Source organism: Camelus dromedarius, chromosome 8, assembly GCF_036321535.1.
Source record: "Camelus dromedarius isolate mCamDro1 chromosome 8, mCamDro1.pat, whole genome shotgun sequence".
NCBI lineage: Eukaryota > Metazoa > Chordata > Mammalia > Artiodactyla > Camelidae > Camelus > Camelus dromedarius.
Window position 1 is genome coordinate 60,184,475 of NC_087443.1, and position 24,178 is coordinate 60,208,652.

At 41.6% G+C, this 24,178-nt stretch overlaps 1 protein-coding gene across 2 annotated transcripts in view; it reads left to right on the forward strand.

Annotated features, from left to right (window-relative positions):
• CNNM2 (cyclin and CBS domain divalent metal cation transport mediator 2) overlaps nucleotides 1-24,178 on the forward strand; it is a 127,743-nt gene that overhangs the window by 89,011 nt on the left and 14,554 nt on the right. For both annotated transcript variants that reach the window (XM_010987133.3, XM_031461668.2), the window contains exons 2-4: nucleotides 9,850-9,993; nucleotides 12,684-12,821; nucleotides 14,876-15,045. In XM_010987133.3, the coding sequence (XP_010985435.2) occupies nucleotides 9,850-9,993; nucleotides 12,684-12,821; nucleotides 14,876-15,045 (452 nt within the window). The remainder of the gene's footprint in view (nucleotides 1-9,849; nucleotides 9,994-12,683; nucleotides 12,822-14,875; nucleotides 15,046-24,178) is intronic.

Sequence of the window (24,178 nt, forward strand, 5' to 3'; positions counted from 1 at the left end):
TGCAAACCATGTGGATTGGATTTTCTCAGTGTGTATTTCTGATCTTACTGCTTCAGATTTTTACGGAGAAGTGAAATTTGACCCACTAAAATAGTTAAATCATAACATTCTAAAGATATCTAGAAACGTAATTCTTTTAAACGCTGTCTCAAAAGATATTTTCAACTTGAAATTTCTTTCTCTGTCAGGTATTTCTATTTTAGGGATATAGAATTAGAAACTACTGTTAAGAATGGGAAGGTGGGACCAAACTCAGTTTCAATGTTAAGAAATAGGTATTTATAGCAAATAGAAGGGAGCCTGGGACAGTAAGGGAGGTAACCTCTGGGGAGTGGCGTTGGGGCTGGGCCCTGGTAATCCTGGTCTAGGTGCTCTGACTCCTGAGGCTCCGTGCACTGTGCCCAGGACTCTGTGGTCACCTCTGGGAAGGCGTAAGCTTGTCTCTTTTCTTCTTTCTTTTTTTCTTTTTTAAAGTCCTTTAAAGGCTGAGCACCTCAATGAGTACCCTTCTTTCTTTCAGTGTTTGAGTGGCCAGCGAATAGCAGGTCTGTTTCCTGAAAGCTATTATGATCTTCTAAGTTAGTAGATAAATTCAGGGTTCTATCCAGGAAATGGTCTTTTTAAGAAATACTGTCTGCATCAAATAAACCCCTCCCCTCCCCTCACGAAAAATTAGATTCTTTTTAGGAAACCATGATTCCATACTCCACGCAGTAAGCCTCCTGGTAGACATGCCCTAAGTGGGAGTGAGGTTACTGATGGCTGAGAAGACCCCTGCAGACCTAGGGTGGAGGAGCCGTCCTGCTAGGGAGATGTTGGCCGGCCACTTAACTGGTTAGTCATTGGAATTTTTAGAAGTAGTAAAACTTTTGGTAAAAAGGAGCTTTTGTCTCCTGGAATAGCAACAGTTAGCATCCCTTAAAACCAGCGATTTCTATATACAGCAAGTGCTTCTATATATACACTCCTGTGTTGTTTACATAGGACTATTTTAAGATCTGTGTCACATTTTTCTGGTGTATTTTATGGTGGGAAAACTCAATTGGAAAAAATGCACTTAGCTCTGGTGGGGATGGTAAGGTAAAATAAGTACTTTAAAAAAAAAAAACCCATGAAGTTTGTTGTTTTCATTTAGCTTTAAACAGAACAGAAATAGCAAGGTGATAGCTCCCCACATGAAATTGTGTTGCTTCTCCTTAAGCAAATTTAACCCTTGCTCTCATGTTATAATGCTAGCTTTGTCACCGTATTAGTCAATAGAAAGTCTGCAAGGCATGTGTATGAATTCACCCATGTACTGATTACAAAAATCTGTGAGAAAATAGCTATTTGGGGTAATAGAGCTTATAATTCAGCACCTATTTTTCTTTTGATTTTGCAGCTGTTGAATTGAAAGGGAGATGGATAGGGTAGAGACCTGTCTACTACTAAGAGTAACGTGGGTGTAGAGGCACCTTCGGAGCCCAGGTGTGGCTTTGGCAGGGGTTAGGTGTGGCTGTGAGGTGGCTCAGATGTGGCCGTGGGTTAAGTTACGGCAGTGAGTTCAGGGGTTGGGCTGCTATGACAGCTGATCCTGTCCCCTGAGGAGAGACTCCTTCCTCCCTGGTCTGTGGGGATGAGTAAAACCATGGAGGTTATGATGGGAGGAAATCAAGTCCCTTGACTGCCTGGACCGTGGGAGCATAAGAGGAGTATGGAGACCAAAAGATGGAAAGTTGGAGTGGTTGGGGACCAGGTTCTGGAGGGTCTTTGAACACTAGTCTAAGGAGTTTTCTTTAATTCAAGTGTTGGTGGAAAATGAGACTTTTAAGTAATAGAGTGTGATGATTGTTTAGTAAATTTTACCTTCACGTATATAGGAGTGTTTGGTACTGTGCTAGACTTGGCTGGGGCTAGGGGCTAGGGATGAGGAGCAGTACAAAGATGAATAAAAGAGAGGTCCCTGTCATCAAAGAGTTGGTGATCTAGTCAGGAAAACGGTTAACCTTGTGGTCCGTGAGGTCCAAGTGTACAGTTAACAAGTTGTTGGGGGAGGAGGCGCAAGAACCAGGTGGTTGCTTCCCACTTCAGAGATTTGAAGGCTGCAGTCTGTTGCATCCCTGCCCAGGGTTCTCTTCTAGTTAAATCCTCTGGTCTCTATCTGTTCCTCAGGTGCCGCAGTTTATACACCTTGCAGGATCTTGGTAGTTCTCTCCTCAGTCTGCTTCGGATAAAGTACAAGACCCAGACTTGAACTCAATATTCCATGTATGGCTAAGTATGGGAGGAGAATTGCTTCCCTTCTGAGGTCGTACTGCCACTTAATCATCATGAGATATGTTGCTGGACCACCATGTTACCTATTTGGGGGGGGTGGAACCTGCTATTAACAAAGAAGGGACTGGGGAAAGGAGGTCCTACCGGAGAGGCCACAAGTAGGCCTGTATTCCCCTTGGAACCTGAAGTCTTATTCACCTATGTGGCTACTTCTCCCCTAAGTGTCTGTTCCCCATTCCCTGCTCCTGGCCTCCCAGCTTCCCGCCTCATCTGCCCCTGTAGTCTATTATGCCCTGACCCTGGCTAGTCCCTCCTGGGTGGTAGTTCAATAAATACTCACTGAGATGTGCATTTTATGCAGATTATTATTTAAGTAATCATTCTTTTACTCTTCATTAAAAGAGGGGAAGAAAAAGGGTGGGGGAGAAATGAAGGAGAGAAGAGGCAGGGATGACTTCAGAGTTTTAAGCCCGGATGATGGGAGATCTAATGGCATCGTTTCCAGAAGTGGTACTCAGAAGAGGGAGGTATTATCTGGGGGAGGACAAACCAAACTCTGTCTAAAGACAAGCCTTTTCCCTCTGGTGACGTCTCCCTGGCAGAAACAGGACACTTTGTGTTTCCCTTGTGGAAGCAGGAGAGCTGTCGTGGAAACCACGCTGGCAGGTGCTTGGGCATGGCACTTAGACAATAATCTTTAGATTTTTCATCTACGACCTTTCTTATCTTGAGCACCTTTTGTCACCAAAATCATCTTTCACAGCCTTTTGGCTGCATTTGATACTTTTGACTCCTTTCTGCTTCTTGAAATAGCTTTTTTTAAAGTCTGGCTTCCAAAACCTGCCTCTCTTGATTCTCTGTCCACCCCACTGGCTGGACCTTCTCAGTCTCCTCTTCGGTTGTGTCCCCGCTTTTTACTGTCCGAAGCGTCGGCCTGCCCTGGGCTCAACGCTAGGATATTTCCTCCGTCCACACCCAGTCTCTGGGTGATCTCCTTTGATGTCTGGCTTCCACCCTCTGTTCTCTGCGGATTCTCAGTCTTCATCTGTAGCCCATGCCTCTCGCACTCTCTGGGATTCTGGACTTAGGTACGTAACTGTCTGTTTGACATTTCCACCAAGATATCCTGTAGGCATCTCGCTCTTGACCTGTCTAAAACAGAACTGATCTCTCCTGTCCAGACATGTACCTTCCACAGTCCTCCTTGGGAAACGGCAACTCCATCCTTCCCGCTGCTCAGGCCCTAAAACTTTAGAGTCAGCCTTGGCTTGTCTCTTTTTCTTCTGCCTCCCTTTGATCCATCAACAGACCTGTTGGCTCTGTCTAAAATACATACCTGGAATCTAAGTCCTTCCCATCACCTCCACTGTTACCATCTGGTCCAAGCCACCATTCCCTCTCACTGGGATCGCTGAAATAGCTTGTTAACTGGTCCCCCCATCATCCCCCAACTCTGGTTCTGCCCTTCCCCACTGCTGTCTTCCTCCCATCAGCTGCCAAGCCTTTCCTCACCCAGCAGCCAGCGATTCTTTTAAAACAATGCAGATCATGTCAGTCTACTGCTCAGAAGTTCCAGTGACTTCCCACCTTTGGAGGTAAAAGTTAAAGTCTTTGCAATGGTGATGTGGTCTGTGTACCTGCCCCCCACACCTCACCTTTACTGCTTCTGCTCCGGCCACGCTGGCCTCCTTGCTTTTCCTTAAGCATGTCGGGCTGCTCCCGTCCCCTCTCCCAGAAAGGTTTTACCCAGCTCCTTAGAGACTTCATTTGGCTCCTTAATGCCCTTCAGTGTTGCTTAAATGTCTCCTTAATAGGAAGGCCTTTCACTGGCCATCTCAAATTAAATGATTCAGCCCTGGCTTTTTTGTTCTCTACATTTTATACAATCTGATGTGCTTTTTTACTGTCTGTTTCCCTCAGTGTCTGTCTTCTCTGCTAGAATGTTCCTTGAAAGCCAGAGCTCTGTTTTGTTCCCTAATGTATGAGCCTGGCACATAATAGATATTCAGTAAATATTTACTGAGTGAATGAATGACTTTGTGTGACAGTAGTTCATTGATACATACATAACATTGTATTTTATGTTTATAAATTATGTTCATAAACCTTAGCTCATTGATCCATTTGTTCATTTTTTGTCAGTCAGACTAAATCTAATCCTAATTTTCTTTAAAGTATATTGACTTCCTTGATGACTAATGTGCAAACTGGTTTCCTTGGGAGGTCTTAGGTATGGCCATTCAAATACATCTGCACCCCATTTGGTTCTAGTGATGTGGGACCTGAATTCTGACTTACAGAGCATTTCTTTCTTTTACCACTAGTTTCACAGAACTCACTCCTAGGACCTTTGTTGATTCCTACTTATTGAATTATTTTACCATGTTAGATAAACTGGGACATCTTTAAAAACAAAGGCATATCAGATGCTTCATTTTGCCCTGCCCTTGCTTAGCGAAGGGGCCCCACGGCACTGCACAACTGCAGGGGAACCGTGAGGCCTTGCGTTCTGTGCCCTGTGCGGTGTGCGACGCAGCACTCATGGCAAATATGAAATGTTTGACTTCATTTTCTCATTGTCGAATCTCCTGTTTGTTTTCTTCCTGCTGTTCGAGTGGCATTTTAGGACTCTGTTTGCCTTGGGCTCGCGTTGTGAGGTTTTTTTCAACTACTGTCTGTCACTTTCTATTAGCACAGCTGTGTCAGGTTGTTTCTAGTTCCATTCTAGTCCATCTGCCCTCCTGCCTTTCTTCCTTAGCTGCTTTAATTCATCTGTCTACTCTTCCATTTCACTTGATTGACATCGAACTTGTATGATTGCAAAAGAGGCCATGTTTTCATCAGGCAGTTACAGGTCCCCTTCCTTGGTCAGCCTCATCACTGTCTAGTTAACTATTCCTATCAAAATGCAGGTGGTTATCTGTCATGCAAAGTCTGAGCCTAGCACTGTGGTAAGGTTAAAAGACGCAAGTGGGGCAACCTGCTACCATGCTGGGCTGATTCTCTAGAGAAAATATGCAAATAATAAACTTTGATTTGGGGGCAGTAGAAGCAGGCAGAGGCAGAAATTTGGTCCCAGTTTTACTGGGTCCAGATTGTTACTTAGTCCATCTCACAGTGAAGACATGTTCTTGTAACTTCATCTGTGCAAGTGCCCTGTTTTGAGCACATTGCAGTTAGGCAGAAGGATCTAGGTGACTATTTCATGATAATTTGCTTACGATTGTGACTGTAAAGGGGGATGTATTCATAGTGCCATGTCCTCTGAAGACAGGCCTGCTTAGATTCTCTTAGATCTGACTTAGGGATCCTTTTTTCCTCCATTTCTAGGACCAGACTAGGTGGAGAGAGGCTATGGGGATAAATTTCAGGACAGTTTGAAATGACTGGAATACTGCATGTCTTATAGCTAGCCGCAGAGGGCTCTCTTCAAGCTCACTGTGACAGCAGTGTGCTTAATCCTCTATATAATCACGTTTATTTAATCTATATGTATTAAAAAGTTTTAGTGTTATTTGATGCCTATAATTGCATATTATGCCAATGGCTGTGTTTTCATTCTTCTCTTTGGAGGTTAAGAATCCATCAGTTCATAATCTTTTTTAGCTTTTGGTTTAATCTGTTATTAATTTCCCCCAAATTGTCTTGCTGCTTTCAATCCTGGCTTAATCTTTCTCATGTTAAGAAAGATGCTAACTGAGCTCAGTTTTTTAAATCTCTGTATTGACAAGTTACGTTTTCCTTTTGATTGCTCTGATGAGGCCGAAGACTGAAGTCCCTGCAGTGAATGGTGAAGTAGGGGAGTAGGTACATTGTATTGCTGTCTGTCCTCCAAAAGTATGATTAGAGAAAGAAGGGTATCAATTTTTTTTTTGTCCTGCTTACTGGGAAGGTTCAGAAAACAAGACTTCTCACCAGGAATTCCAAAGCTGAAAAAATGTGGCTCTGGGGCAGATGAAGAAGTTTCAACATTGAAGGTGGGGGGTGTGAAAGGCTACAAGTGAACTGGGAAGAAACCTTCATAATTTTCAATCTAAGAAGCCTAGCTGACATGAATAATTTCTCCTAGAGAAAGGCCCTTTCCAGTCGGATCTGTTGGTGCTATCGGGTTGGTATTTCAAGTATGTCCATCTGCATTTAAACGAATTGCTCCAAGACAATCTGATTATGCGGTAGTTACTTTGGTGAGAATAGCGCCTCAGTGGAATGGAAACTTCATTTTGAGTCTAATATTAGACCTTGCTTTGGAAAATTCCTTTTAAATGATCACAAGCTGGGAATAGCAAAAGAATTTAACTTTCGACAGACAGCATTCACCAAGAATTTTTAACTGCTTATGTTTGGGTCCTTGGGAAAGCAGATGTGAGAAACTGACCGGACTGAATTGGCTGCACTAGGATTGACTTGACCTGATGCGGTGTTTATATCTATTGCTGATAAGTTTCCCTCCTACTCTCATTTGCTCAAAATATTTTCATTCTTTGAGCATGAGCCTGCTAAGGATGAAAATTGTTAGGATGCCTAATTGTCTGACAATCTAAACTTCTAGGCTTCCAGACATTGTTGCCTGTAAAGGGGTCTGAGACAGAGCGGAAGAGGGCAGACAAACCTACAGAACCAAAGCCAGTTTCTGAGTAAGTGCTGGGAACTTGATCAGACCTGGCCTTCAGAATATTTTTAGTTTGTCTGGCTGATTGTGTCTGAGTGAATTCTCCCAATTTGAAGTTTTAGGTGTACTTTATTTAAAGGAGTCCCTCTTACCCCCACCATCCCTCCCCTCTCCCCACCAAAGCCCTTGTCATTCAAAAAAAATAACGTTAACTGATCATGCAGTTTCCAGATCATGTCTACTTGGCTTAAGGATGTGCTTCAGATGCCTTGCATTTCTTGGGCTGGGGAAACCAATATTGGTGTTTGAGAGATATATTTAATATTTTAAAAGATCCTTCTGAAATTGAAATGCGTCTCTTAATCACAGTGTACATTGAATGTAGTGGAGTCCTTTTTTCTGACTAAGCTGGTAGTAAGTTCATGGTGCCTTAGAACTGAGGAAGAATATGAATAAGCTAATAGGAGTTACCACTTATTGATCACCCAGTGGATCCCAGGCACTGTCTTGGCTAGGTACCGACATTCTCTCTGATACTCACAACAGGTCTGTGTAGCAGCGATGATCGTGAACCTGGGTTTCGAGCAGAGGGGACTGTGGCTCAGGCTCCTGATCACACAGCTGGTGATGGCTAAAGTGGCCATGCTGGAGTTCACGTCCAGACCTGCTCAGCTTTACAGCATGTGTTCTTCCTCGTGGGTTATGTCTTTTGATATTTACTGGATTTGAAATTAAACCTGAGAAATTAAAAATATTTACTTACTAATTCATTTTTAAGGGACAGTAATAAATCCATTACATGTTAACATAAATAATATTTTTATTAAAAGTAACTTTTCCAAAACATAAATAGTAAAGTGTTATTGTTTGCCTTTCTGTGTATCTTTGTTATCTAGCTAAATGGAAGGTAGCTGGGTTCTCTTACCTTCTGCATTCAGTCTGTGCTGTATACTGTTTTAACTGAAGTGTATAAAGAAAATCTGGCCTCACACAGATATGTATTTGGAAAAGGTGGGTATTTTAATAGCCTTTTTGAATAATTGTGGCTGTTCTTTGATACTGTGCCAGAACTCCACAAGTGGTAGTTTCTTAAAGATTAGTTGCAATGTTGAATCTGAAACTATACCAGTGGACTTTTGGTGCCCTGTTATGTAAAAAGCTTTTGGTCCAAAATCTTCCTTACAGAATACTGAATATAGATCCTCCCTGACTCCAGGAAGTAGAGCTGGCTTCCTACCCCTCACCCTTCCCTGGGGGTGGACTAGACTTAGCGACTTGCTTCCAAGGAGTAGAATGAGGGGAAGGGGAACATTAGTAACATGATAGTGGAGAAACCTGGGAAACATGGCCTTAACCAAGCGGCAAAGGGGAACATCACCTGTGATATCATGCAGCTGCCGTGTAAACCCTGATGTGATGTAACTAGAAAACACATAACCCCAGTCTTGGCACAAGAAAAACATCGGACACGTCCAAATCAAAGGACACTCTCCAGGATACCTGACCGGTTCTCCTTGATTGTCAGCATCACAAAAAGCAAGGGAAGACTGGGAAACTATAACAGAGCAGAGGAGACTGGGGAGACATGGCAGCTAAATGCAGTGTGGTGCTCTGGAGTGGATACTTGAACAGAAAGAGGACATTAGTGGAAAAACTGGTGAAATCCAAATAAATTCTGGAATTTACTGACCATTACCATATCAATGTCAGTTTTTTAGCTGTGATGAATATATCATGGTCAAGTAAGGTGCTAACCATTAGTCGGAGATGGAGTAAAGGGTATACAAGAGCTCTCTTCACTGTCTTTGCAACTTTTCTGTAAATCTAAAATTACTGCAAAATAAAAAGTTTTTAAAAGTCCACTGTTATACATTGCACTCTGAGCAAATCGTTTACCCACGCATGATTTGGTAATGTCATTGCCATGGCCATTTGGAAAAATATTGGTTCACTGAGTTACGCAGATCTTTTAAATGTTGACATATCTTCTTATTTGCTACTTGTCAAATCACATTTGTTAGCATCACCAACTGTCTCATCAGGAGCGTCTTTGTTGAGAAGCCCTCAAGCTCATGGCGGTCAGTACAAGTTTCCCAAAAATTCTAGTTTTCCCTTGAAAGCGCAAATGTTTTCTTTGGCGGCAAACACTGTGGTTGTTTTCCTTAATGTAACAGGCTCGTTTTGTTCATTTTCAAGAAAATGTCTGCCAAATATCCAAGTCTAAACAACCATGGTTTGTTTGTTCGTCATTCATTCTTTCAAATATAAATGATGTTCAATGAAAAGCGGCTACTCCAACTTGCAACCCAGACAATTGCATGAGTCCTTTTCCTCAAGACAGCAACCATCATCCTTCAGAATGCAACAGAAGTGTATTTTGTTATTTCACATTTTGTCACATACAGTATTAAAAGGTCCTCGGGAATCAAGGTCTAATGAAACTAATATCTTTTACTGTTTTTCATCAAGGATATTCATAAGAGGAACGGATTTTCTTCCCCTCTTACTGTGTGTGGTGGAGAAGACAGTGACCACTAGCACACTGACCACACTACCGCTGCCTTGTAGTAACCTAATGAAAATAGTTTGGCCTTGCTGACTTTCCTAAAAGGGTTTTGGGCACCCCTTGGGGGGTCCACGGACCACACTTTGGGAACTGTTCTCCTAAAGTAGCAGCTGCTAAAAAGTCACAAAGGAAGAGCTGGCATTACTGAAGACCAAATCCACTAGGAAGCAGATGGTAATGTGGTGGTACCATGTGTGTAGACGATGTTTCTCTGGCTTAACTGGTCTTGCTTCTGATGGCTCATGAAGCTTTTTCATTGGCAGTATTTCCAAACGATATTTAAAAGCTGAAACGTAGACTTTGATAATCTGGTATCTGTGTTTACTGCTATTTTTTTTTTTTATCATAATCATCTGTAAGACCTCATTCAGGAAACTCAGCAAATTACCTGTTCAACTTTGTTTTCTTTTCCTTAAAGGTAAATCTCACCTGGCTATTGTGCAGCGAGTAAACAATGAGGGAGAGGGGGATCCCTTTTATGAAGTTCTGGGAATTGTCACATTAGAGGATGTGATTGAAGAAATCATCAAATCTGAGATTCTAGATGAAACAGATTTATACAGTGAGTAACATCGCCTGAGTGTAATTTTCCAAAACCTTTGCTTTTATTTGTCGTGTTATTTGTGAGTCATGTGACATCTCTCCAGCTATTGTCTGCCTGTTTCTAATTATGTATTGCATGTGTAGGCTGGGTACCACCTGTCAGGATATTCCAGTCCCTTCATCAGGGAGGAAGAAGAGGAGGCAGGTCCTGTAATGTCCACTGGCCATGTTTTTTTGAAAAGCCAGCTGCTTCTTACCATTGATCCGGACATTCATTACTTGTCCTGAAAAGAAAACTCCATTCTCGGTTTTCACATTTATCTTACGTCTGGAAAAAGAATTGTTCTTTGCTAAATTTTCATTTTACACAATTAGGCAAATTTTTTCAGATAAATTTGTTTCTACCTAAGGTCATAATTCAAGTTCTTGAAGAGTGAGGGGGATTTGTTAAATTGATGGATAGCAACTGTTGAAATTGCCTTCTTTTGGAACCCATCAACCAGGGTAGAGGGGAGATTTGCAGGTGTAGCTTTGCTGAGGCAATGGTGGCACGGTGGCATGTATATAGAAGGCAGAACAGGTCGGGGTACGTAATAAAATGTTCTTCTCATTCTCTGCTTCTCTGCCTTTTAGGCAGTGGGGTGGGGAAGGGGAGTATCCACACGTGTTTGCCTAGGAGTAGGCTTGATCTTGGGTTGAGTGTTGAACGTGCATCCTGTCTCATCAAAGTCCACAACTGCTGGACTGTGGAGGTTAAACCTTCCTCAACCTCACTCTTAGCAAAGTAGTACCCTTCCAAGAGTTTCTCAATGCCAAAGATGGCCCAAGGCCTGAGATATTTGGGGCTCTCAAAGGTGATATAGAGAAAGAGCATCTGGGTTCTTTTTGTCCTGTTTGGCTTTTGAAGCATGACTTGGAGGGGAGAGTGGATCATTCAAATGGCCTGGAGCACCTGGGACCAAGCCAGCCTTGCTCAAAACGGACTGATTTTTATTCAGTCCTGTTAGAAGGGAATGTCCCTCATTTGAAAATTGAAAAAAATCTTCTATGCACCCTTAAAAAAATAAATTTTTATATTTGGCTTATGACCAGCTTCTGAAAATGTATCTTAGTTTTTCATCATGCCTGTAGAGTGTTCTTTAAAAAAAAAAAAACCCACCAGTTTCTACGTTTTACCCTTTTGACTCTTGGAGAGTGATCGGAGATTTCATAATAGGGAATATGGTTATTTGTGTGAAAAGAATAAATTCTTTTCATCCTTCCTCACAGTGACTATTTGGTACCAAGTGTGTGTCTGCACATTTGTTTCCCCAGGGGCATCACTCATCATGAGAAAGACAATTTAGACATTTGTGAGATTTTACGTTTGCACTTTAGTTCACTTCTTTCAAACCTTGATTAGATGCATTTCATATGTGACTTCATGAGATGAGAAGCTGAACTTGGGGTTCAGGTACATTCTTGATTTAGATAGGAGCTCAGGGATGATGACTGCCTTTGCCGTTAGAAGAGGATTTAAAATGTTTGCATTGATTCCCACTGCCTGATTCTAAAGAGAATTTGAGACAGAAGAAAATTACAGGCTGTGATTGCTTCTCGCAGGACAAGCCAAGTTAGTAATCACTCTGTTTTGCCCTTGGCATGAAATGGTAATGTGAAGATTCTTGATTCTTAGGGGATAAAAAAAAAAAAAAGCAAGCAGTTGGGGTCTTGTCTCCAACCTGGTTTTTTCTTGATTATTGCTTTGTCCAGAAAAATACTTGGAAAAAAAAAGTGTTTGCGTTAGACACCTTCTAGATCAGGGGTTGGCAGACTACAGCCCACAAGTGCCTGCCTACAGCCTGTTTTCATATGGCCCATGAGCTAAAGTTTTTTTAAAAAAATTTTCCAGTTGAAAAAGCTCAAAAGAATAATTTTATTTTGTGACATGCGAAACAGTATGAAATTAAAATTTCACGTCTGCCGTAAAGCTTTCCGGCAGCACCGCCATGCTCATGCATTGACAGATGGCCTTTTGCTGAACAGCAGAGCTGAGCAGTTACAGCAGGGCCCGAAGGGTTTACCGCCTAGCCCTTTACAGGGGAAGCGTGCCGACCTCCTCTGAATGCCTTTCCTGCTATGTGCTTGACCTTGAGCATCTCATGGTCTGGGGCAGAAATGAAACTAACATATATTATTATTAAAACAGTGTTCTGTGAGTGTTCTTGTTTGTTTCTTGAGATTGTGTGTGTGTGTTTTCTATTTCAGCAGAGGCCAGGAGCCTCTTACAGGCAGGGACACACTTCTGTGTCTCCTGTAGCACATGACTGGTCTTGACTGCGGTGAGGCGACACTGAGTCCAGGAGACTGTGTGCGCTCCAGGCCACGCACTCTGTTGCTATGTGGCTGTATAGGCTGTACCAGGGGAGGATTTTTGTCTGTGGCTGCCCTGTGATGTGCTTGTAAGGGCTCTCATGATCTCCATGAAGTGTGTTTATAGTGTGTTCTTACCTGTTTTGGATTGTGTCACGACTCTGCTGGATGGATTTGATGAGGATTCTCTCCCTCTTCCCCTTTCTGTGTGTGTGTGTGTGTGTGTGTGTGTAGCGTGCCCACAATCTGGAGAGAGAGCTTTGTCTTTCCAATAAATATATTATGTCACTTTCTTTCCAAAAGCACCCCAATCTAATGGACTGCATTCCCTTTTTCTGTTTTTCCTTCCTCCCTCAGCTGATAACAGAACGAAAAAGAAAGTGGCCCATCGAGAAAGAAAGCAAGATTTTTCTGCCTTTAAGCAGACAGACAGCGAGATGAAGGTTAAAATATCACCACAGCTTCTCCTGGCCATGCACCGTTTCCTAGCAACAGGCAAGTGCAGCTTATCAGAGTCTGAAATCTCTGCCAACCCTGGAGCGAGTTTCTCACCCACCGCTGACTGGGGTGGGCTGGGGGTGGAGACCGGGAAATGGGGTGACAAGTAATGCCACTTTTGTGTTTTGTTTTTTGTTTTTTTGTTTTTGTTTTTGTTTTGTTTTTGTTTTTTTTCTTTTTAAATTCTCTCCTCTCCTGTGTTCAGTGTCGGCATGAACCCTCTGAGACATTTACCAGGGGTGGACCAGTAACTTAAAATTGGTCTGAAAGGTAAGGATGAATGTTAGTGCCACACTGCATGTGAACAGTAGGCCTGGCCATCCGCTTCAGCTCAGCCCAGGGGAGACCAGCTGGCGGAGTAGGCTGACAGTGCCAACCAGACACCACCCCGTTGTGTGTCGGACAGTTGAGTAATTTTTTCTTCAGCTAGCCTTGGAAGAACAGTTGGACAGCAGTGGTAACGCAGCTGCTCTGATTTGCAAAGAAGAACGATAGATTTTCACAATTGAATTGTTACCCTTTACAGTTTTAGGGAAATCAGACATTCTCAGAACTCTGACATGGATTTCTTGATGGCCTCTTCCAACCAGAGTGTTAACCTGGGCCCGTTCCAGGAGGCAAGCGTTCACAGTATTAAAACCACCAACCCAGCCGGCACTGACTGCTCCAGAGAGGTCAAGGTCGAATGGACTTAAGAGACTGACTGACCCTGCTCACATCCCCAGATGGCTCTATAGGTGAAGGGTGAGCTCTGTTGGCCAGGGGAAGTGTGAGAAAATCTGAGAGTACCCAGTGGCCTGTAGAAGACGTCTGTGTCCAAGATGGGCAGCCAGTGCCTTTCAACTGAATGCAGTGTACTTAAAATATTTTGCAAAGAAGGCTAACAGCGGCCACGTGATGGAATGTTACGCACTCTTTAAAATCACATTTTCAGATACCTGGAAATGCTCACCGTATAATACTCATGACATGGGAAAATACTCATAGTTTGATGTAAAGTGAGAAGAAACAATATAAAACCGTGTGTACCTAAGACTATCCTTGCATTTTGTGTGTACACACACGTACCCGGCACTCATGGCTAGGCAAGGTACTGGAAAGAAATGCTCACCAGTTGCTCAGAATGGTTATGAGTGCTTGGTTTATAGGTGATTTTATTTTCTTCCTTATCTTTTTCTGTATTTTCCAAAATTTCTGCCATGTACTATCTTATTTTGTTATTACCAAAAAGTCACAGAAGCTGATACAGAATTTACGTCTCACGTATAACTTGAAAATTTTTTAAACATATAAACTGTATCTTTGACTTATCCTTTTTCTAATTCTGAAAATATGGTTCTTCATCACTTAAAAACCACAATTTAAAACTAAATGTTATCCTCCTCTGCCTCTGAGATACCATGGAGCCGACTTCCAGGATAGCATCCTTAAGTCAGTGATTTGGGTTTTTGTTGTTTTAAATAAAATTGATACTTTAGTAAATTCAGATCAACATTACTTTTTTTTTTTTTTAGTTAGCAAGTAGGAGTGCATGTTGATGTGTGCACGTGCCTTGCTTTTATTCTGAGTCTCTACCTTCCTTTGTACCCAGACTCTCTCAGGGTAGTCGGATGGCAGACTGAGATGTGACGCCCTGTGTCTGTGCACCTGGTACTAACCCACACCTAGACGCTTCCTGATCTTTGCTTCTTCCCTTGGCCGTTGTTGGACCAGACTGTTGTGGCCTGTTGAAGGGCGTCCTGGCAGTCATAGAGCCTGCTTCTGGTTGACTTTTCATTTGTATCAGTCAGAAAATAAGGGTGTTTTTATGAGGACTCGAGCCAATGACAGGTTGCAAAGGAAACATTTTTACAGCGACAAACACGAGAATTCAGCATTTTCTAATTTCTCCCAGGTAATCTGCCCCCAGTGGATCACCAAATGGAAGTCTCGTTAATCCGTACCGTATCACTTTTGATTCCAAGTATTCTTATTCTCTGAACACCTTACTCACTAGTATCATTTTTTCCATCCATTTGAAGTGTAATATCAAGTTGTGTTTATATCTATAGAAGTAGAAGCATTTAGCCCATCCCAGATGTCAGAGAAGATCCTCCTAAGGCTGCTAAAGCACCCCAATGTCATCCAGGAGCTGAAGTTTGATGAGAAGAACAAGAAAGCCCCAGAGTACTACCTCTACCAGCGCAACAAACCTGTAGACTACTTCGTTCTCATTTTGCAGGTCAGAAGAATTAATCAATAGTTGTTTGGTCTCATTGAGCAACCTCCCGCCTCCAGCTCTGAGGAGACTTGGTGTAGGTGAACGGGGACAAGGATTACATATGTGATTTCTGGGGTGGCCTTGTACCTGGGAGGCTTTCCTCTCCCTGTTTTCGCGTCTGCAAAATAGTGTCAGTATAAAGCAATGTCATCAGTTGCTTTAATTTCTAGTACTGATGGGCACTTAGTGACTGCTGAGGCAATGAGGCATTCATTTGAAGAATGATGAATTCAGTTGTTTGTATTTTTTGGAGAGTTTGGGGGACTTAACCTGTACGTGTGCAAATTGTGGCTGGGCATTTGAAACTTAAGTGTCATGAGTTCCTTGGGTTGTCTTTTTACCATCTTTTCTTTTTTCCACCCCTCATTAGGACTTGATCTTATACAACTTCCTAGAGATATCTTACTATCTCTTCCCTTAACGCCATCAAAATAATCCATTTATTATTGGGGTTTTATTTCCCCTTGTTATTAACCAGACTCTGAACAAGGGGCTGATGGGATAATCCGTCTCTCATGGCAATGGTGACTTATCTCCTTCTCACTATAACATAAGCCACTATATAAAGTGAGAGGGTGCATCCATTATGAAGCCTCCTGAGGGGCTTTTGTACTTGAGTTGGCAGGGGGCCCTGGCTGTATCCCAGTTTCACTGGTACAGCACAGTCCTTGGTGTGAAGACCAACAGTACAGTGAATAGAGTGCTAGTTTTATTGACTTCTTGTACCTCTTTATTGAAGAATTTATAGGAATTCTGTGTTTCAGAATGAGAATACCTTAAGCATTCTCCTATTTCTTGTTGACTTTCCTAGGTAGAGTGTAATTAGCACTTGGTAGGCACATCTACGATTTACATGAGTCCAGCAAGGTCCCAAGTATCTAAATGAATTAAGAAGGTTCTTTTTACTCGAAAATAACTCTTATCAGATGTCTAGATGTTAGGAACTCTGGGAAGTGTTGTGTTCATGCCCCGTGTTTGGACAGTTTGGTGAATTCTGGAAGCAGAAGTGAAGAACTGGAGAGAAATCTGTAGATGAACTGCTTATATGCCGCTTTCACACAGTCTGTCTGAAACTTCTGTTTGCAGGGTTTCTCATTCAGTACCCTGATTCTTCCACTAACCTTAGTCTCATTCTGAATTGTGTTTTTCTTTTTCTCTGGGGGAAGATAAGCTGGAAACTGTGTGGGGGGAACATAAGGAATTTATTTACTACAGTGAAGGAATGAAACATTCATGTTTCTTATAAAACCTAGATGTGAATATTCCTTAAACCTAGAGAAACTGAATTACATTAAAGACAGTTATTTAGGAGAACTCTGAGGGTTGACATTGTGAATTGCAGTGGTAATAATAGAAACTCGGTGGCTTTCAATTGTCGATTTTTATATAGTTAGCATTTATGAAGTTGTGGTTCAGTAATGCTCTGTTGGTATATAAAAAAACTATTTCCTGGCTGATGGATCTAAAAATAGATTTTATGGAAGAGGGACTTAGACTCCTTGTCCCTTTATAAGTAAATCTTTTACGTACATGTACCTGCATTTGAATACCTACGTCATGTTAAATATTTATATAAATGTGACAAGTTCCTTGATGATGTCATGGTTTTTTTTTTAATAGTGTATGTTCTGGATTTAAAGGATTTATGGAGGTGTTTAAATTACAGAGTTTGGTGAAAATCAGGTTCTTGCAGGCCAGCTAGTTACCTGAGGGACCCAGAGTATAACAAAACGAAATACCACAAGACCTTATCAATCTAGCACAGCTGTCATCACTTAGAGTATGTTCCACCCTAAAATGTCGCTAATCCATCACTGGAAACTCGTACCAAGTTATTGAGCATGTTTGACTGCATTTCAAGAGCATTAAACCAGAAAAAAGCAGCATATCCACCTCCCCTTCCTGGTCCCAGTGCCAGTGAGCTGCCCTCCTCTGCAGACACTGGAAAAACTCTTTTGTTAAGAAATTGATGTTTGGAAGTCTTTTATAATATGTATGATTAAAAGACGTTTATAATGATAAATAGAAACATCACTTCGAAGTTTAAACCCTAGATGGAATAAAGTCTAATCTATTCTAAGCAAACCATTAAATAAGCTTAACTGAAAGGACATTCTGTAAGTTATGGGGCACATATGTCCCACTACATATGTTTAAAAAGAATACAACCTTAAATTTTATCTGACAAAGTAGATTTTTAAATTAAATGTATTGTGATAAAAGCACAATAAATAGTGGAAGAAAGCTTTATTGGCTCTACATGCCTTAAATAACTTAACAAAATACACATATAAAACTAGAAATGGATAAGAACTTAATTTTAGTGTAAGTTTTTTCCACCACCATAAAGGGCAGGTATACCAAGAAAAAATGTTGAGAGTTCTAAATTGTGTAATTAATACAATTTTTAAAATTGAAGAAAATTAAATATAAAGCCAGAGAAATATACCTTTCAAAAAGTTCTGTGTGACTCCTTCATAAAAATTGGCCATTTACTCTGTTACAGGTAAGTTCTAGTAAATTCAGAAAGATAGAACTTTCATAAACTCACTGCAGAGATCATAATGAGATAAAATTAGACATAAAAATGCACAATTGAAAAGTACTAAGCCATTTAAAAATTGTGATCAGTTCTCTTACGAAGGTTTGTACAGAATGGAGTGTATAACATTTGTGTTTAAAAAAAAAAAAAAAAGAAAGAAACCGGTAATAATCGTTGCCTATAAAGAGGAGACTTGGAGGACTGGAAATAAGGTGGAAGGGACACTTACTTCTCATTTTAAATTTTAATTTCTTACCATGTGCATGTAGTACCTATCTAAATAAATAATCATTAAAAATAGAATTAATGGCAAACTAAAAACCCTAAGTAGCAACTGAATCACGGAGAAAATATAGACTATCATTAAAATATATAGAATATCATAAAAGACTGTTAAATAATATAAATACCATATATAGTATGTCAAAGTTCTAAGAAATTTTATTCTTTTAAGTACTCAAGAAATAAGACTAATTTTCTACAACAGAAAAATAGAAAAGGAACAAACTAAAAAGAGCAAATTAAATAAAGATTGTTATGAAAATAACTTCTAAAATGAAAAAGCCCTGGGGAGAGGGTATAGCTTAGTGGTTGAGTTTGTGTTTAGCATGTATGAGGTCCTGGGTTCAATCCCTAGTACCTCCATTAAAAATAAACAAGTAAATAAATAAGTAAACCTAATTACCTCTGCCACCCCCAAAATAAAATAAAATGAAAAAGCCTTACATCCCATAAATAAAATCAAGACTGGTTCTTTTAAAAGATTAACAAAATCAATATTCTCTTGGCATAATTAATGTAATAAGAGAAAAACAGAACAAAACTCGGAGTTCTCACCAACCCCCCTCAAAAAAATCAACTAGAATTAAAGGAATCACTTGAAAAGAAATTTGAGACTTTAAAGAACTCAGTTTCTATATTATATAAATGAAACAAGATGATTTGATTGTCAAATGCATTCTTTAAGACTGTATAGCCTAATCTAAGCTCTGATGATATTATGGGCCAGTCTCACTTATCCACATTGATGGAGAATTCCCAAAGGAAAAAGTAGCAGTTAGAGACCAATGACATATCCAAAGTTATTCATGGTGACTGTGAGTGAATTAGGATTATTTTAGGAGTTCAGGACTCCAGAACTAAAATATGCCACGTTAATTAGGAAAAGCTGTAAAGAAAAAAATCCTTATTTCAATAGATACCAGAAATGCAACTGATGAAATTAAGCATCCATTTTTGATTTTAGAAAACAAACCAAAAAATCTGTAAAAAATCCGTGATGACAGTGAGCAAGAAAGAACAAGTGCTATAAAACCAATCACATCCTTAAACCGGCAGCTTCCTTTTGGGAATACATATATACAGTCCCTCATATACATGCATCTCCAGAAAGAATTGCTTTTTATAAAGCTATCTATGCAAATAGATTTATAGCACATAAATCTATTAATTATAAAGTAGTAGAAATAGTTTGTATGTCTAAACTAATCAAATTTCAGTATGAGAGAACTTTATATGGTCATGAAAGAAGTAGAAAGCATATACAAAAATGTCAAGTAAAAAAGACAGTGTGTGCATGTAGTTATAACTATTATAAACCATTTTTATAATATATATAATTGGTATTTATAGTAAAGGACTTATTGGTCCTTTGGAGGGTAAAATGTCTAAGCAAATAAAATAACATGCTTGTGCTTCCACAGCACATAACTGGATTATGATTTTAGTAAATATAAAGAATGATAGGAAATCAAGCGGATTGGCTTTTTTCTTTGCCAATTATATAGTTGATAGGAAGGAATACTTTTTTTCTGGTGTTAATTTTTGTTGATTTCATGTCTCACGTGTTCTGTTCAGTTGCCCCATCCCCTCTTTTTTGGGGCTTTTTTTTTTTTAAAAAAACATTTATGTTCTGTTTTATTTTATAAGGAAGAGGGGAAAAGAGATCAACATATGTTCTGGGATACTTTTTAGGGCTTCTGACGTGATAGAAAGGGGTTTTTCCCTATGGAGTGAAATCTGTTCTTTTGTGGAGGTAACAGGTAGCATCTTAGAACTAAACAGCCTTTGACAATATTTAATATTGTCTCACCTGTTATTGGGAGAAGGAGGGAGGGTTAAGCCTTCAATACCAAACTTTAGCATGGATTTTTTGAGCTGTAGGTGAATAATGTTTCCTCTCTCTTGAGTCTTTAGCATGGTGTGTTACCTGTACAAGAAAAAAATTACTTGGATACCTAGTGTTGACCCTATTTTTAAAAAATTAAATACGTATAAAAAATTAAAGACCTATAAATGTAAAACTAATTTAAGTTCCTTTTGAACACTTCGAGCTGAGAACGCTTACATAAAACTGTAAACAAAACAAACTAGTAATTAGTATTCTAAATGTGTTAATGACAGTGGGTGATAGGAAAGTGCCACTGGTCGCAGGACAGTAGCAGGAATCTCCAGCCAAGGCTCTTGGATTAAGCTCACTTGGGTCCCCGTGTGCCCAGCAAGGACTGCCCCCTCCAGCCCTGCGCTCAGTTTGAGTGACTGTGTGTTTGTACAGTATGTTGTGCTATTAGTCCGCCTCTGCTGGGTGTGACTGGATTATTTATATGTTTAGTCCTCCTCTGTTCCTTTCTTTTTGGCTCAGTGTTTCTCACACTTTAATGTGCTTGGGAATCCCTTAGGGATTCAGCACGTCTGGGGTGAAGTCTGAAATGCTTCATTTCTAACGAGCTCCAGTTGGTTGAGTACCAAGGCTTAGCCGCAGTGATTCCAGTAGTTAAATGCAACTTCTTCAGAGATTTGAGCACAAAGGCAAAGGCTGGCACTGACATCTGGTGGCAGCATTTGGTTAGAAGATGGTCAACCAGATGGCCTGAAAGATGTGTAAATTAATTTGGGACCATCAAAAAAAATTTTTTTTCAATTTAAACATTTATGAAGCAAACTTGCTGAGTCCCAGAACTATATCTGTGGACTCCAGATTGAAAAATGTTGCTAGAGGATGTCTGCGGGGGGAGGTGCCCCCCTCCTACTGGGCAGTGTTGGTGAACACAACCTGGCATTTTGTGCCCCTGGCATTTAGTTACCTCCTTTTAGATGTCAAACTATCTTGGTGATGATGACTTTAAAAACCAGAACAAAAAAAGAACTCAATCCCAGAGTGGGCCAGAGACCAAGCAGATGCTCAGCATATGGTATCTGAGGGTCTCCAGCCTCCATGGGTGTGTCACCTCTGCTGTTCACCTGGTCTTGTTTGTGCAGCTAGGGTAGCTCAGGCTTCCACCTTGGGGCTAGGTCTAGCCCGAGGCTGTTGAATACTTTGTAGATGCTTAGAAACGTTGAAAAGACTTATCTAATACCTTTTTCCAAAGAAAGATAGGCTTCTGTGGTAGTAACTTTACCCAGGACGCCAGCTTTGCTTGGGGCAGGGGTGCCTTCTTCCTGTTTTGTCAATTTGCAAACATGAAGCCCTGGCTCCTCTTTGGGAGTCTGTCCTGTCCTGGTTTTTGTTTGTTTGTTTGTATTTGGTGATATGCTAGATTAGAGCAAATTTCTGAATTTTCAAAAGTAAAACTTATAGGTATGGAAAATGTCGTTTTGTGGGAAGACACCTGATTGATTTTGAGCCAGGCAAGCTGCTTCCTCGTGGGGCAGCCCTACTTTGTGTCCTGGTAGGTTTACTCGAACATGGTCTCTTATCTGAGCCATTGACACACATATATGAATAAAAAATGTGTTTATGGATGTTTCTAAAACTGGTCTGCTGGAAAAGCTTCACTCTTTTAGAGGAATGTAGGACTGGGCAGTTTTTAAACTTTTGGAATTGGAGAATCACAGAATGTTGGAACCGAAAGACCGGCAGGGATCCGCTCCTCTCCTGCAGGTTTGTAAATGCAGTGAAATTAGTCTAGTACAGGGGTTCCTCGATGCTGATACCTGCCAAAGTTTTCACCAGTTTGAGGCAAAATGAGAAAAGGGCGATTGCAGTAAGATGTTCATAAAGCTGTAGGTATTCAGCTGACAGACCTATGTGTTATTCTGAAATGATACATTTTCTATATTTTGGGGGGTTAAAATGTCTGGGCTTTGGTGAAATGATGGTCACAGTAGATAGCTGTGTTTTAAAATATCTTTACTTAATGAAATAAAAATATGGCAACCCTCTCTCTGTTTCTGAGCAGGAAGGTGGATTTTCCTAGTTCTTGGATTCCAAGCAGCTGGGAACTCCTGACCTAGTGTACTGACCTGGCAATCTGATGGCTCTGGATTAGGTAGACTCCAGAAGGAAGAGAGTAGTTCCTCCCCGTCTTGAGGGGCAGAGGAGAGATCCGCTGAGGTGGCTGTGAATCTTTGTGCAGCTGTCCTGGTTTAAATCTCAGATTCACAGCTTCTGGGCGAGTCTCGTGAGAGGCCAGGCTACACAGAGGTTCCCAAGCTGGGGCTGTTGATCACAAATAGCCTTAAAGCAGTGATTCCCAAACTTTGCTGCATGCGAGAGTCACCCAGAGAGCTCGATTAAGAACCACACTAGGTAAATCAGAATGCTGGGACTGGAAGCCAGACAGCAGTGGTTTTCTTAATCCCCAGGTGTTTCCAGGGCACAATAAGGGCTGGGGATCTCTGCCTTTCAGTCTGCTAGGTAGAGGTTCTGAGCATGGGAGTCATGAGTCCTGCCCCAGGAATAGCTCCTTTCCGAGAGGTAGACCAGGTATTCAGTCTTTTGGGGAGTGACTGTTGCCCCACTGGTTCTGACAGTTGATCACAAAAGAATTGGGAACTGACACCCATTTGTGGGGACACAGAACACAGAAGGCCCTGTGGCTTGTTTAAAAAAAAAAAATCTGGATCAACTGGAGATCCATAAAGACGGAAGTTGTTAGGAGGCTCCGTGGCCTTTGATCCTTCCTCCTGGTTTTCTGCATAGAAATTCGGGTTATGAGATGGCCCTGCAGCCACTGCTGAGCTTACAACCAGAGGCAGATGTTTTCATGCATCCTCACTCTTGATACAAAATCAAGGATCAGTCCATGAGGAGATGGATAAGTATAGGAGAAGGCACACCCTCGGCACTTCCGTCTTGTTGCTCACCGTCTCTGAGTGTCATGTCCCTTCCCCTCCTCCCTGGGGGACCCTGCCCCTCTCAGGTCGGTCACTCTGCCCTGACCCCCATACTCCCTGCCCGGTCTTGACCTTGGCTCCCCGAGTTCCTGCTGTGTCTCCCTCCACACTAACTTCCCTCTCGCCCTGAGGCCATCTGCACTCGGGGACCTGCCGCCTGTGCTGTGTCCCACCTGCCCTCCCTGCCTTCCCCTCCAACCTCTGATCCCTTTAGGAAAGTTGTCCTGCCGGCCCCCGGGGGCTCCTCTGTGACTCTCTGACCAGCCCTTTATCCTGAGGTCCTTCCCTCTCCGAGTTCCCATGGGGACAGTTGCCTGGTTCTGCTTGTGCCTGCTGCCCTTTGGTCCCATGTGGGTTTCCTTCTCTCCTCCTGTCCTGGGTCACGGGCTGCAGTTACCCTTTGTCTCTGTCCATGGACTTCCTCTTACCGTCTCCCAGATACCTGTTGCCAGGTTTGACCTTTTCCCTGACCTTCATTCTTCCCTTCCAGCCTTTTTGATGGACTCTTCAAAAGGCCTTGTTTCCTGCAATTCTTCCTCTCCTCTCCTAATCCCCAGGGATTCAGCCCCTTCCCAGCTGTTCCATTTCTAAGCTTGGGGTCCCCAGTCTTCAAGTCACTCAGAGCAGATTTCTCTCATGATTATTGACACCCCCCCTTTACCCTTCTTCCTCCCTTGTGGTTCCACCAAATCATGTTGATTCCTTGTCTGTAGTATCTCTAGCAACGTTTTCTCAGCCCCATGGCTACTGCTCTAGTCTAGACTTGACCTTCCCACAGCCGTATTCCTCTGCTCAAGAACCTGAGCTCCTTAGTCTATCATTCAAGGAGCTCCATAGTCTGACTTGCTCACCAAGCTGCTTTTCTAAACCCTTCTTCCCTTGCAAACCCAGTGAGCCTGGCTGTCTGCTGTCACCCATCCCGACCTTCCTCGACACCGTTCCCTTTTCTCGGCTCAGATCCTGCTCTTCCTTAGATTTTCCTTCCTGCATAAAATTTATGCATAACAGGAACCTGTAGGACCCCGCATGGTCAGGATTTTTAGTACCAATTTGTTTGCAGGTTGATTTTTATATTATAGCAAGAGAATTGGTTGGACATTGGTAACAGCCATACTTCTGTTGAGTGAAGAGAGACGACAGATGGTCTTCTGAGGAAGAGATTTGAGAAAGGGCTTCCATACTTGGGAATTTAGTGTAGGCTGATAGCAGTGGTCACGTAATAGAGTTGGCGTTAGCAGGTGGCACAGTGTAGCTTGTTGGTTAAGAGCTCGTTCTTTGGTTACTTCATCTTTCCTGATTTATAAGAGGGTGGTGATTGTCTGCTTCGTAGAGCTGTGAGCATTAAATGAATTAATAAAACACTGAATTGTTAGCACAGTTCCTTTTCAATAAATGGTAGCTCAGTTTTTGTCTACCCGTTGTGAAGGCTGCACACCA